This window comes from Thermobia domestica, unplaced genomic scaffold (genome assembly GCF_964235325.1).
Source record: "Thermobia domestica unplaced genomic scaffold, izTheDome1.hap1.1 HAP1_SCAFFOLD_99, whole genome shotgun sequence".
NCBI lineage: Eukaryota > Metazoa > Arthropoda > Insecta > Zygentoma > Lepismatidae > Thermobia > Thermobia domestica.
The window spans coordinates 460050-474578 of record NW_027655887.1 but is presented as its reverse complement, the minus strand read 5'-3'; the positions used below and the strand labels follow the sequence as shown (position 1 = coordinate 474578).

At 36.4% G+C, this 14529-nt stretch overlaps 1 protein-coding gene across 3 annotated transcripts in view; it reads right to left on the bottom strand.

The window, feature by feature from the left end:
• Positions 1–604: 604 nt before the first annotated feature.
• LOC145676344 (uncharacterized) overlaps positions 605–14529 on the bottom strand; it is a 47793-nt gene continuing 33868 nt past the window's right edge. For all 3 annotated transcript variants that reach the window (XM_081747192.1, XM_081747194.1, XM_081747193.1), the window contains 2 exons: positions 11088–11238; positions 605–795 (listed from right to left, as the gene is read on the bottom strand). In XM_081747192.1, coding sequence (XP_081603318.1) covers positions 719–795; positions 11088–11238 — 228 coding nt within the window. In that variant the 3' untranslated portion in view covers positions 605–718. The remainder of the gene's footprint in view (positions 796–11087; positions 11239–14529) is intronic.

Sequence of the window (14529 nt, the reverse complement as noted above, 5' to 3'; positions counted from 1 at the left end):
GCTCAAGGGGCCGAGGAGGGGGGGATTATAAAAAATAAATAAAATTTAATAACTCTTGACTCACCGGACCGATCTCGTTCAAATTTACAACTTAGATGAAGTTTAAACCTGAGATGGTTTTTGTGATACCATTTTGACGATGCAAATTAAAGGTGAGGGACAGGAGAGACATTTAAAAATTATCAAAAATGACCAATATTAATGTCGAATCCAGCTAAGATGAATAGTGACACTTTTAATGCCGTTTAACCCCAAATTCAGCCCCGCAATTTGGGGGAGGGGAGGGAGAAATATATAACAATGATCGAAATGAAAAATATCAGTGTCGAATTCATAGTTTTCGGGGTCACTGAGATGAACAATCACATGTCCGATGCCATGCCCCGCATCATGAGGAGGGGAGGGGTATATATAATAATCATCGAAAATACCGATATCAAAGGGCATAAAATGACAAATCAATCATAAAAAATTATTAATTAACGAAACATATTACTATTTTTTCTTACTTTAACCCAGCGAAGCGGGTAATTAATGCTAGTCTGTTATAATATAGTATAAATAGAATATTGTATGTATGGGTATGCATAAAAGGACCAGAATATTTCATTTTACAACATAAATTTATTTTTACCAAAGCATCTGCAATTGATATAATGAATTGGCTTATAAATATAACAGCAATTTTAATCCGGTTTATAAAACAACAGTTAATTGATTAGCAAATACAGCATAGTTCTGATGGTAGACATATGTAGAAACTAAGGACAATCACATAGCAGTAAGAAATGAAACCTGAAATGGGAAAATTTAATTTGTATGGCTTGTACAATTAAACAACTACTCTAGAGTTTTATACTATTTTTTCATCAAAAATTTCAATTAGAGTAAAATTTCAATCCAAAAATAACTTAATTTCAATTGCATTTGAATACTTAATATGATAAATTCGATATAAATTCTTTCAAAAATTTAATACAAATGACAGTATGTATTGAATGTATTGTGTTATTTAAGAACCGTAAGCATGAAGAGGATCGTAGTAGTATATCCCACATTAGAGCACGCATCAAAAAATATGGAGGTTTACGTTGGCAAAGGGATGTAGTACAGCATGCCTCAATTTTTGGCCATGACCTTGAATAGGGGTACTTTGGCTCCACCACAGAACAGAACTTTAGTCCTAGGTTACGTTTTACATCCAAACATCTTCTTTTAGTACTTCGGACACTCGTTCATGTTTTTTTTTTTTTTTTTTTTTCGTACCTTAGGACCTACCCTCAAGGCATGATTGAGTCTCTGTGAGTTAATCTCTTAAGGCATAGACCCGGGTTCCATAATTTGGAAGAAAGTCAAATTACGGTCAAATCATTTTTCTAGTGATCCAAGAGTGTAGCACAGCACCTTTCAGATTTTGGGAAAGACCTCGAACAGGAGTACATTGATCCACTCCAGATCAAAACAAATCTTGTCCAAGGTCACACCATCTAACCTTTTTTTTTAAGTCCATTTGTGCATCTCTGGACCACTAAGTAGCATAAGGATCTAACCTTTAAGATTTGGCCCATTATGACTTAACCTCACTGAAATACTGGTGGCTCGAATATTCGTTCATTGCAAAAAATCAGATGAACTCTCAAAATTATCTTAGAGTTAGTGAATTTCTTGTTATTTGTGATTTTGCAAAGAATTTCTAATGCTTTATTCAAGATAGTATTCAAGCATACCACTGGTGAAATACTCATCCGCCCATTTGCGGCCTTCAGGGAAAATGACGCATTGAAACATGTTAGCTTTCTGGTTGTTTCTGATTGGTTTATTATGATACACTACTCGTTCACTCGTCCAAGGAAAAAAATCATAAAATTTTTGATTGACAACGTTCATAGTGGGCGGAAGCTTTATAATTTTCCAAACAGTGCAGCTTCGTAATACAAGAACAAGAAACACTATTAATGTTTGTTATCACCGACTGACTTTCATGTGGATGCAGAGTGGCCTTTCTGTGTCAATTGTCATGGTAAAGGTGTCAGTGATAGTTTCTGATTGTTTAAGGAGAGAGTCAGAATATCTTCAAGAAGAACCACTTGTGACTGAGAGGCTCAGGTAAATCAGAATCATTCCCTCAACGTAATTTTATCAAGCTGTTAATCCCACTTTCCAGTAAAATTATGGTAAAGGCATATTCTATGTCTCCTGATAGCAAGGTCTTGTCCCTTACAAAGGAAAATGCAGAGATTTATTTTCGGAACATTCATAAACTTGTTCCACATAAATATGGCAACTTTTGGTTGTTGGTGTATGTGTTGTCAAAAAGGCTGATCACGAAACAGTCGCACTTAGTCTCCTATAGTCTATTCCCCCTCATATTGCAACTTCCCAAGTATGTGACGTACTGGCAGTCTCATCAACATCAATCCAGGGTCGTAAATAAGGGCCCCGCAGACCCCGCATTGCGTGGGGAACCCAAAACATCACGGAGTCTGAAAATCGTGATGTAGGACATAGAGAAGGAGCCCCATTCCACGTTGTCTGCGGCGTTGCCCCCAAGCCCTTAGTTACGCCACTGCATCAATCTCTATGCTGGTTGATGTTACTAAAGCACATGACAGTACATATTGCATGAGTGAATCTGTTTCCATAGATCTAAGAAGTTTAAGAGTGTCTGTCAAGGGTTGGTGGTTTCTTCTCATTTCGTGAATATCTTTCTAGTTACATAGATATCCGATATGCACATTATACGTACTGTTTTATTCTGTATTTCTTTACATAAGTCAAAATTCTCTTTCTCGTTTTTTCCTTAAAAAAGAACTTTCTTCTATCAGTGGAGTTATGATAAAGGAAAATCAGATTATGAAAGGTGAAGAACTGCTGATTTAAACAACTTTGGAACATCAGTGTAGCCAAATTTCGTTTTAAAAAGTCAATGAATTGTAAGTTTATGTTGTCTTCATTATACCATCAGATATTTTTTTTTTTTAAATATAATCCCATTGAGTGCCCAACTTGGCAGTTGGTGATGATTTGGTATAAATACTGCATTATGTTTATGTCAGTTTTGAATAGAATCTGAAGAATTGTTTTTCTGGTATAAATCGAAAATGAAAATTTCAAAATAAATTTTCAATATTAGTTTCTCATCTGACATACTTTCTTGACATAGCAAACATATAGAATTGTATTTCCTCTTTCCAATATCTTTACTTCAAATTCCTTGGTAAAAAATTATCAGTTTCTCACAGCTTGTTTGAAAGTGGTCTCGCAAGCCACCATTTTTACATCTTGTATATATATCTGTGTATGTATTCAAGCACTTTATTTGATGTTTACTTCAGTCTAGTACTGGATGTAAATTTTAAAAAAAAAAAAAAACAGTGATGGTCATTATAAATTTCTTCAAGGAAAAGCCAACTAGGGATTAAAAATTGCGAAAGAGGATAGCATACATACAGATGGTGATCAGAAAAATGGAAACACCTGAACGAAATTGCAACTTACCAGATTAATATGGTGTCGGGCCAACTTTCGCCTTCAGAACAGCCTTGATGCGACGTGGGATGGAGGCATAGAGGTCGTGAATGACAGCAAGTGGAATTTTACACCATTCTTCGTGCAGGGCATCAGCCAGTTCTGTGAGAGAGGATGGAGGTAGAAATCGTCGCCGGAGTCGTGTTTCCAAGACGGACCACAGATGTTCAATTATGTTGAGATCTGGGGATTGGGCGGGCCAGGGGAGGTGTTGAACTTCATCCCGATGTTCTTCAAACCACGCTGCAACAACGCCAGCTGTGTGAATGGGTGCATTATCATCCTGGAAGATGGCGTCATTGTCCGGGAACAGCATCCGGACCATAGGATGCAAGTGGTCTCCTAAAATTGCGACATAATCGTTGACAGTGATTCATCCGCTAAGTGTGACCACAGGACCCAATGAAAACCTTGATATGGCTGCCCACAGCATCACCGAGCCGCTGCCATGTTTCACAGTTGGGCGGAGACACTGCAGATCATAAGCTTCTTTGGGCGTTCTCCACACAAAAACACGTCCCGTGGTTGGGAATAGGGTGAAGGATGACTCATCCGACCATATCACACGTTTCTAGTCCTCAACGGTCCAAGTTGCATGGTCGCAGCACCATTTGCGGCGTGCGAAAGCGTTATGGTCCCTGATGAGCGGTTTGGCCCGTGCAACACGACCACGTAATTTCATGTCATGTAATTAGCGGCGGACTGTGATTGTCGAAACAGGGTGGGGGAGGTGCTGATTGAGTTCCTCCGTCACTTGCTCCGCAGTGGCACGACGGTTCTGCGTGACAATGCGCTTTAATATCCGGCGTGACCTGTCACTCATGATTTTCTTCCGCCCACTGTTCCGCTTCCCCGATGTGGTTTTCCCGTGTGTTGTGTAGGCCGTCATCACCTTCGAGTGTCCCACGCGACACACCTAACACAGTAGCCACTGCCGTCACACTCACTCCACATAACCACGCACCAACAATTTGCCCTCTTTGAAAATCTGAGAGGTCTCCCATTTTACACTACCTCCGTCTGCTGCAGCCACTGGATACTGCTGTTCCACTGCGCCTGACGTAGTATGGAGACCGACCTAACACACCACCACCAGCGGTCCGGCGCCGCGGGCGCTACGACACCACTGCCAACCTATACATCTGACGTGTTGCCAACTACAGGTGTTTCCATTTTTCTGATCACCATCTGTACACATAATCATTTATGTGCGTTTTCTTTTATTTCTGATTACCACACACCTGAAGCTTCAATCAAATCCAAAGGTTATTCCTTAAGCATGCCAAAAATCAAACAAAGATAAACTAATCGTATTATGGGATTTAATATTTCTTGGCACATATGTATATACACAACTATTAACCCTAAAAATGACACATCTCTAAACTAAAATGTTATGCGATGTAATTTTATGTTTATGACAAATGTATGTATGATCTTCAAAATTAATGTCCTCCGGACTTCATCTCTATCTGTATTTTTAGCTCTCTGCCTCCCGAGTTGCATGTTGCCTCCAGAAGTTACATCCAACACTCCTTCCTCCACTCAAAGCAAAAAGGTTATACTCGTGGCTCCAGGAGATAGATCCAAGTATGAGCACTCGTTCCCCAGCTCTCCTCGCTGGCCTAGTGGCTATTATCGTACGATCCTTTAGTACATCGGGTCCCTAGTTTCTTTCCCGGTAGAAAGCTGTTAAATTTGAACACATTGCGATCGTTCACATTCCAACGTACACTGCAAGCCCATGTTACATATAGCCTCGATGATGCTAGGAACAGTATATTCGAACCAACCAACTTTCCCTAATCTAAACCTGAAAGATTACGTACCCTTCTACTATAAACGTTCCATGACACTACTAAGCTCCATGAAACACACTGATAAACTTCAAAATTAAAAGGTTTGGACCGATCTCTTCCTACATCCATATCAAGAATAAACTGCCTGCTCCAAAACTAACACACCTCCAAAAGCTCAAATTTTTCAATATATTCCAAGTTTCTAAATTTGTATCTTTTCTCCTTGTAAGGAGACCAGAGTAAAAAATTGCCTCTTTTATATAAAAAAATCTCTTTCTAAATATTTTGATCCAGGCTGTTGAGGTAACAACGATAAGATGTAATCTTGATGTTAAGTTCTAACGTTTGACCAAGCACGTGTTATGTAAGAGATTAGGTCAGCGTTTCCCAACCAGTGTGCCGCGAATAGGTCGCTGGTGTGCCGCACGGAAATCGAAACAAAATTGTTAGTTCTATAGGAATCAAATTGCAAGACAGGAAAAAAAGTATATTAGCATTTCACATTACTATGAACCTCTACTATGAATGTACAGAAGTTTCATACTGTGTTACTTGTCTGTACATTTTAATGTTGAGAAAAGTATTTGTTATCATTGTCGTGACCATTACTGCTTCATTGTTGTTGCAGTTTATTTCGTAACTTGAAAATTTAAAATATTTATTCATTCAATCCTTTTAACAAAGCAAACATGAGTAAAAATTACCAACATTTGTGTTTTAAAAGTACAAGAGATTTGTTTATTCGTTCGTTATTTAATGATCTTCCTTTTTAGTGAAAGGTTGGATACAGTTTTCGAAAGAGCAAGTGGATTAAAAAAAAAAAAAAAAAAAAAAAAAACGAGTCCTATATTTCACTGTAATTGTTTGCTATTTTTAAATTAGAATGAACAATAAGCATAATGATATATCATAAAGGAAAACCAGTCATCGAACTTTCTTCTCTGTGAGAAGATTAGTAGGCCTAATAACAGAAAAAATATATCACGGTATTTCATATATACAAATAATAATAATAATAATAATAATAATAATAATAATAATAATAATAATAATAATAATAATAATATCTATATATATGAATGTGCCACGAGAATTCAAGTTACACTGTAATGTGCCGCAAGTTGAAAAAGGTTGGGAAACGCTAATTAGGTTGTAAGATGTCGCTTAGGATAAACGTATGCTAGGGCCAAAGTATGTATTTTGGCCCAAATTTTGACAGAAGAGTCTTGGCTCCTCTGGACAATCAAGTACCCCTGTTCAAGGTCATTGTCAAAAATTGAGTGGCAGTCCAGTACCTCCATTCATAGAGAGACAACCACCACTTGAAGATAGGTCCTAAGACTACGTAGAAAGCCAAGAATGAGTTTCCGGACTACCAAACTCGAGGTCCGATAGTAACAGTGGCGGAGCCAGGGGAGGGCCAGGCCCCCTTGCTCAAATTCGTGGCCCCCCGCACATAGTGATACTGCTATAGGTTGACAAACGGAGTCGCCACAAGTCGCCTAGTTGATAGTCGCCACAAGTGAAACTACTACCGAAACAGCAGAGTTACCAACTGCAGAATACCGTATGTTGCAGTAGTCTGCGTTCCGAGTAAAAAGCTTTTGTTTGTAGGACAGCAAGATCTAATTCATAGAAATCTGTATCTTACATGCATTGACCCTCACCATCTGAACGTTCATTTTAACCTCTGTCCCTTAGCTGGTTATCTTCTTTGTTTTCAACAAAGAATCAGAAAAAAAAGCAAAATCAGTCAGCATTCTCATTTACTTGAATGTTGAAAGTCATATAGATGGTTGCTTACAAATAGCATACACTACAGTAAAACATGACATTTGCGTTGAACGAAAGGCCTTCGTACGCTACTTATTATAATTCGTATACTAAGTAATTAATTTCCATTGATTATGGCGACAGAACAAATGCATAGCATCCATTAAATAAGTTGGTATTATTATTATTTTCAAAGAATCTTAATATCGAGCCGTGTTGTTTAATATACAGTAAAAGAAGAGAACAAAAGTTTTTATCAGGTCCTATTTCTGCAATAATCATTCTCTCTGTTGTTCGTATCCAGATCGCTTCAGAAAAATAAGATACTGAATACTACCTACACCTAGTACTTGCTACCGATAATGATTCTCCCTCTCGACTACCTTCTGGACTTGTCTCTAGTATGTCTTTTTCCCTAACGCTCTTAGCCGTTGGCAACTCTGCTATGACTTAACCAGCGATACTAGCGAATTCCAAGGAAAAGAATGTCAGCGCTTGGTGGACCTTTATTACTAACTAAAGCCTGGGGAAATGTAGTAAAAATCAGTGATTTTTAAAAATAAATCGTTCAGAACTATTTTGTTTTAAACGATTTTAACTGTACCCTAATCCCAAAAATACAACTACTAGAGAAATTCCGAAGCTTATCAATGCCAGTGCCACAATCTCCTGATTACTAACCATCAGGTAAGATACCGAGATGATACAACTTGGTCGCGGCAGTAATGCTATTTTGTGTACAAGTGGTAGTTAGTCCCGTGACCAGTTGTTTCATCCCGTTTTCTAATGTTTAGTGATCAGAGAGATGTGAGGAGTTTGTGAGACTGGTCCACAGATATTCCATACAGTGAATTCAGTCAGTGAATACCCAATTTTATCGCAGATTTATATTTGTTCTTTGTCAAAATATGAATTTCTAAGAAAATTAAGCATTCAGCATTTCTGAGAAAATTACATTGTAGGAATTATGCAGAACAGTAAATCAGTGGTGACGAATTTTTAACAGGATATTCTAACTGATAGCTCTCCTTCAAATCTAATCTGAAAACTAACAATATTAATTTAGTATCAACTACAAAATAATAGCGTTAAGTTGCTTCAACTACATTTGGATTCATTTTAAGGCTTTAAAACATTCGAAGCTCAGAGGATAGAAATGAGGGAAATGATTCGATAGGGCAAAAACAAATTTCCCTACTGACGCCGAGGAAGAATTTTGGTGAACTCCTCAATCGAAATATTTACCCACGAGGGATCATTACATCATCTTTTGAATCTTAAGTTGACGTTCTACCGCTGAGATTTGGCCATAGGATTTGACAGATAAGTTATAGGGGTTCCTCGTGAAAACGAATTAGACATTTGCCTTCAAAATATCACAAATTCTATTTGGATGAATCTCTTCCTTCATTGGAGATAAAAAACGAATTTTCTAAAGATAATGTACTAAGAGGCATTTTTCTGCCTACTATTGATAAGGCAATCACTGAGACGGAAAAACGCTTTGTATCACATAGCAAAATCATTAGATCAATCACCGCTCCATATCCAAAAAGTGAAAACTTCCTAAATTATAACATTTTCGAGCTTATGGACCAGCATTATGGAAGTGATCTGGAAATATTCAAATGTGAACACAAAATCCCCCCAAAACAATTAAGTTGTATGAAGACGAGAGAAACCCAAAGTTGATTTCTTGATGAATTTAGATCGTTAGATCTTGATGAAGTTGGTGATAAGTTTGCTGCTGCCCAGAAGAATATAAAGATCCTCTTTTAAGTAGAGGCATGAACCTATAAGTTATTTCCTTTACCTGTAAAAGTGTATTTCTCTGTTTCCACTTAAATCGACAAGCCACACTTGTTTTAAACGCCGTGATTAAGTAACTACTTACTTATATTAGAAATCAATTGTATTAATGTACCCTAGTTGTTTGAGGTAGTAAATTCTTACATTTTAACTGTAAAAGAGTAAAATCATGAACAACAAAGATGAAAACATTCACACACACACACTAATATGTATATATATATATATATATATATATATATATATATATATATATATATATATATATATATATATATATATATATATATATATATATATATATATATATATATATATATATATATATATATATATATATATATATATTAATGTGAATACAATTTTTCATTCATTGTAGACGGCCCCCTCAAAATTTTCTTGGGCCCTTCATTGGCCCCTCCTGGAAAAAATTCTAGCTACGCTACCGTAATTTGATTCCCTTCCAAATCTTCAAGCTTAGACGAGTACATTATAAGAACGATTAACTCATGGAGCGAACCATCACCTTAGGGTAGTTCCTGAAGCTACTAAATAGGGGGACGAGGGTTGCATATCCCGGTTATTAAATGTAGCTTAGATTGTAAGGTATAATCTAACAAGGTACATTCGCGAAGTGTCCCTTCGGTATTCATGTAAAACAGATTTAAATGCAAAGTTCTCCATGGCTCAATATGTATTGTACTAATTTTAGCGGCCCATATGGGTAATTTGCATATTTATGAGCCTTCCTATAACCGGAATTCAATCATACACTATTATAACGCTCGGTCACAAAATTGCTTTTAGTGTCTTTAGATGTAACTGAACATGAATGTGGGCATATGCAAAACAAATTGGAACAAGTATTGCTTTTCTGACTTGGGTCCATCTTGGGTCCGCCATATTGGATTCAACTTTCTTTTTTTTTTTTTTTTGTAATGGGAATAGGTGCATGTGATACATCAAATTCATATAAAATTTTCTCGGAATTTCATTGGTGTAGTGAGTTTTATGGTAGCTTGTATCATTTGCGAGATATTACATGTTAAATCCCTCTACGCACTTCGCAAATAGACATTGCAGAATAATATGAGTTACGCTTACATTTTTGATGTTTACAAATCAAAACAATTTCTAACTGGAAAAGTACTGTAGGTATAAACAAACTCTCTACAACATTGGTGTCATAATCTTACAACATTTCTGTGAGTGATTGTTATTACTTCCATGTTATACTATAACATGGAAGTATTGTATTACGAACAAAATCCTAATGTAAATTTAGATACGAACAGATTTTGGTGAAGATCTACCATATCCTATTTACAAAGTGTGTCTGTATATATGTACGTTCAGAAAACATTTCGTCAACAATAAATCACGTAATAGATCACATATACATACGGGCCCGGCCCAACTTTTTAATTTTTGAATTTGCGAAGTGCCTCACATTTAACATGCAATATCTTGCAAATGGTACAAGCTACCGTAAAACACACTACACCAATGAATTTCCGAGAAAATTTTATATGAATTTGATGCATCACATGCACCTATTACCATTTGAGAAACCGAAAGTTGAATTCAATATGGCGGATTCAAGATGGCGGCCGGTGTGGATAACACATGTCAGAGAAGCAGTACTTGATTCAATTTGTTTTGCATTTGCCCACATTCATGTTTAGTTACACCTAAAGAAACTAAAAGCAATTTTGTGACTAAGCGTTATAGTAGTGTATGAATTCCAGATACATGGAGGCCCATAAATATGCAAATTACCCGTATGGGCCGCTAAAATTAATACAATTTGGGCCGCGGAGAACTTTGCATTTAAATCAATTTTAGACGAATTCCGAGGGGACACTTCGCGAATGTACCTTGTAAAACTAGGGATATTTTAACCAGGGTGGGGTAAACGTAACCTTGTTCAATGTTATAGAAAATAACTGAGGCATGTATGTTGTATAGACGTAGATCAATATATCACCTTCAATATTGCAGCCTCTACTCGTTAGCAGGCCATACTACTAGTATAAGGAGCAATCTCTCAACGTTCTTAAAATTGAACACAAGATAGATAATTGTTTTTAAACAGTAGTAGACTTCCTTAATCTCCTCCTTTTCAATCAAATTATAAGTACACTACTACTCCAACTTATAATCATGTATTATCAGTACCTTGGAGGAGAAGAGACCATACCAAGTATGGTAAATACATCACATTCCTTAGAATCAGAGTTGAAGTCAAATACATTCCTGTGATTGCAGCTGATAAGTACACATCTCTAAAGCGGGTAAAGAGCCATGGGAAGACATATTTTCCAAGTTCCTAAAATAAAGGATAAGCACATTTAAGTAGATTGTGTTACGTTGTATATACAACTGAACACAATAACGCATTAGCACCTCATTTCATCAGTGGATACACCTGTAACATAACTTGTATATTAAAGATAAAGCGATGGATGATTTTTTTTTTTTTTTTTTTTTGTGGAAGCCCTTGCGAAAATGAAAGTTGATAATCATGTCACCATTAATGTTTTCACATTAGCCAGGAACCCCACGCACCCCTAACATTGAGCCACAGTACCTGAACTAAAATCAAATTAAACTGTAAATACAACTGCAAATCAAACTGTATTAACAATTAAGGCTCTCATTCAAAGACGAATATGTACTTCAATAGGAAACATCAAATTTCATTTAACAGTTCTTGACCAGCAATTCAATGCTTGAATAAATAATAACCCATAAATCGCTTTCATCATTGTCGAAGAATTTTTGAAATAATGAAATGAAATCTTTAAGTTTTGCGTCCCACGTTTATGCCGGCTAGGCTAAAGGAGACGGTGTGATGAGAAATGAATGAAATGGTAGAATGAAGAAAGTGGAAGGAAACGAGAAAACCCACGTACACGGTGTTTGTCCACCACAAAGCTCACTTGGCGCGAGCTGGGATCGAACCCACGAACCCCAGGCACCAGAGGTGGACGCTCTACCACAGCCTCCGCGGTCCCCGAGGAATCTTGATTGAGTGAAAGCAACATGTAACAATCATGGTGACGAGAGCTTACCCAACTAACACTTAAAGAAATAACAGTAACTACTTAATGCGTTTTTAGAAAGTTGCGGTGGAGTTTTAATCAAATTAGAGGTATGATTGCTGTCACCTACATTTTTTTTTTTTTTTTTTTTTACTTTAACACCACAATAAAGCTGCATTGTTGTCCCCTACAAATTACTCTCACTACTGAAGTCTAAATTTAGTTACTAATATAGTGTATTGTTCATGATTATAAACCATCTACACAACCTAATGACGAAAGTAAGCGGCGTAGCCTGTAAAAGTCTACCTTTAATAGTGCAAGTGGCCTACGCTAATGGTACCTAGCCACTTGCTGAAATTTCTATGTAAATATTCTGATATGCAGATCTTAGTGTAAGGACCATTCAGATCTAATTAATATCTATTAGTATCTGTTAATACTACTATTATCTTATTTTTGTTGTACATTGTTGTGTATTTTATGTAGGCCTATATACGTGCACATTCTATTTAGCGAATGTCTACTGACCATATATTTATTTGTTCACTAAATCTTTATATAGATAGAAATCCTTTGAAATTAACGCGTCTTTTCTGTCGTTTAACACCTCTCCTGGTAGGGGAGAGACGCAGGCCCGTATCCAGGGGGTGTCTAGGGATCCGGGCCCCCCAAATTTTTGCTTCCCCCCTAAAATTTTCACGGTAGGCTTGCAAATAAACTATAATGATCGGGCCCCCTTAACTTCAGTCGCCCCCCCTAAATTTTTGTATTGGCTACCTGCCTGGAGAGACGAAGCAGTTTTTATTCGTTAGAGGATTTTCTCGTTACGTTATAAAAATAGAACTCCAGTATGAACTTTTGTCTACACATTATTTTTTATGCAATTTCGAATACCTATATAAACTCGAGGTTTTTCCCTTTTAAGGAATCCGGCGATTGAATATAGAGTTGTAAGGGATTCGGCGTTTGAATATAGAGAGAGTAGCAACCACATAAGGTTGACTGGTTCTGGTCCAATCGAGTTGATAGGAATTCTTACATCCTCTTTGAGGTGAAGCCCATAGATGACTGTTAGGCTTGGATAAGACTCTGATAATCTTGGTTTGTCGTGCATGTAAGTCCATAGAATTACGAATTATCATGTAAGAGAGTTCTGTAATTTGTTATTAAATTTAGAACTAGGAAAGTGTGTCATTGATAGGAATTTTAAGTTTTTGGAATATAAAATTTAATTTAGTATAACTTACTTCATCCTACTCCAATAGCGGATATTGGATATATACTAATTTGTGTTTGGAGAGAGTTTGTTTAACTGTCTAGAGAATTCTGATCTTGCAAGTAAGATCAGTCATAGAATAACTTGTTGGTGAAAGCAGTGTTGTGAGTTCGATTCTTGAAGTTTGGTCGTTACTAGTCATTCTCATCGAGTATCCTCTGATCGCGATGCTTAGTCAGAGATCTTTGTGGCTAGATTTGTTGCTGGTGTCTACTCTGATCTCGAGTGAAGATCGATGTTTCGCACAGAAAGTCTATCTTTTTATCCTTTTACCCTAAATCCTAGTTAAATTAATTTAGATAAATTCCATTCTTGGTGACCAACTGACAGGAAGTATGTTACAAATTAGATTTAGGTCAGATACTGGATCAGTACTGAAGATCTCTTGGAAAATTCAGAGCTAATAATAGATTGAAAATAAACTCCAATGTTATTAGCTCACAGATCCTATGAATTAGAAAAGTATTAGTTCACGTATGTTTGATTCTCCTTAAAATTTGACTATTGAGTTATAAGATAGGGCAAATCTAGTGATCGAGAATTTTGCCAAGTTTTATACTTTCTATTTATTAAGACTGAATTTAGAGAATCTTGAAATTTAGAAAAGCATAAGAGTTCTAAATGAGGACTTTTATTAAGAAGAAATTGAGCTGCTTTTGATTTAATAAAATACATGGACATAGGTTTTCACATTTCAGAAATTCATACCCCCAGACGTAAGTATTACAGGTATCGCCTTCTGGATAATAAATAATAGGGCGTCCACATTTTTTTCAAGAAATAACCTTTTCGAAAGATTAAGTTTTCGAAAACGAAAAATGAAAAACGATTTTTTTTTGGGGAAAACAAGAAACGAAAAACGAAAAAATTTCGAAAAAGGAAAAATTTTTAGAAAATGGAAACAATTTGTTTCGAAAAAGGGAGAACGAAAAATCGGAAAACGAAAAATTCACGAGAAAAAAAAACGAAAAGATCTTTCGAAAAACGAAACATGGATAATTTTCTAACAAAAGAAACACTGACCAAAGCTTCAACACACACTGTATTTTAAACTATAATGTGTAACAGTTTCGGATATCTAACATATCCTTCGCTTCCAAATTGTACGAAAGTATTGGAAATTTTATAGATCAGCTTTGTTCGTCTGCCTGTCTAACCATCCGTTCGTCTGTCAACAGGCGTCAGAGCAAAAGCGAGAAACGCAGTTTTGGATCACGAATAGATTTATCTAATCCATTTGCCTTTTATTTAATCCTGAAGTGATAGAGATCTATCGCTTTCGTTTACATTGTTGATC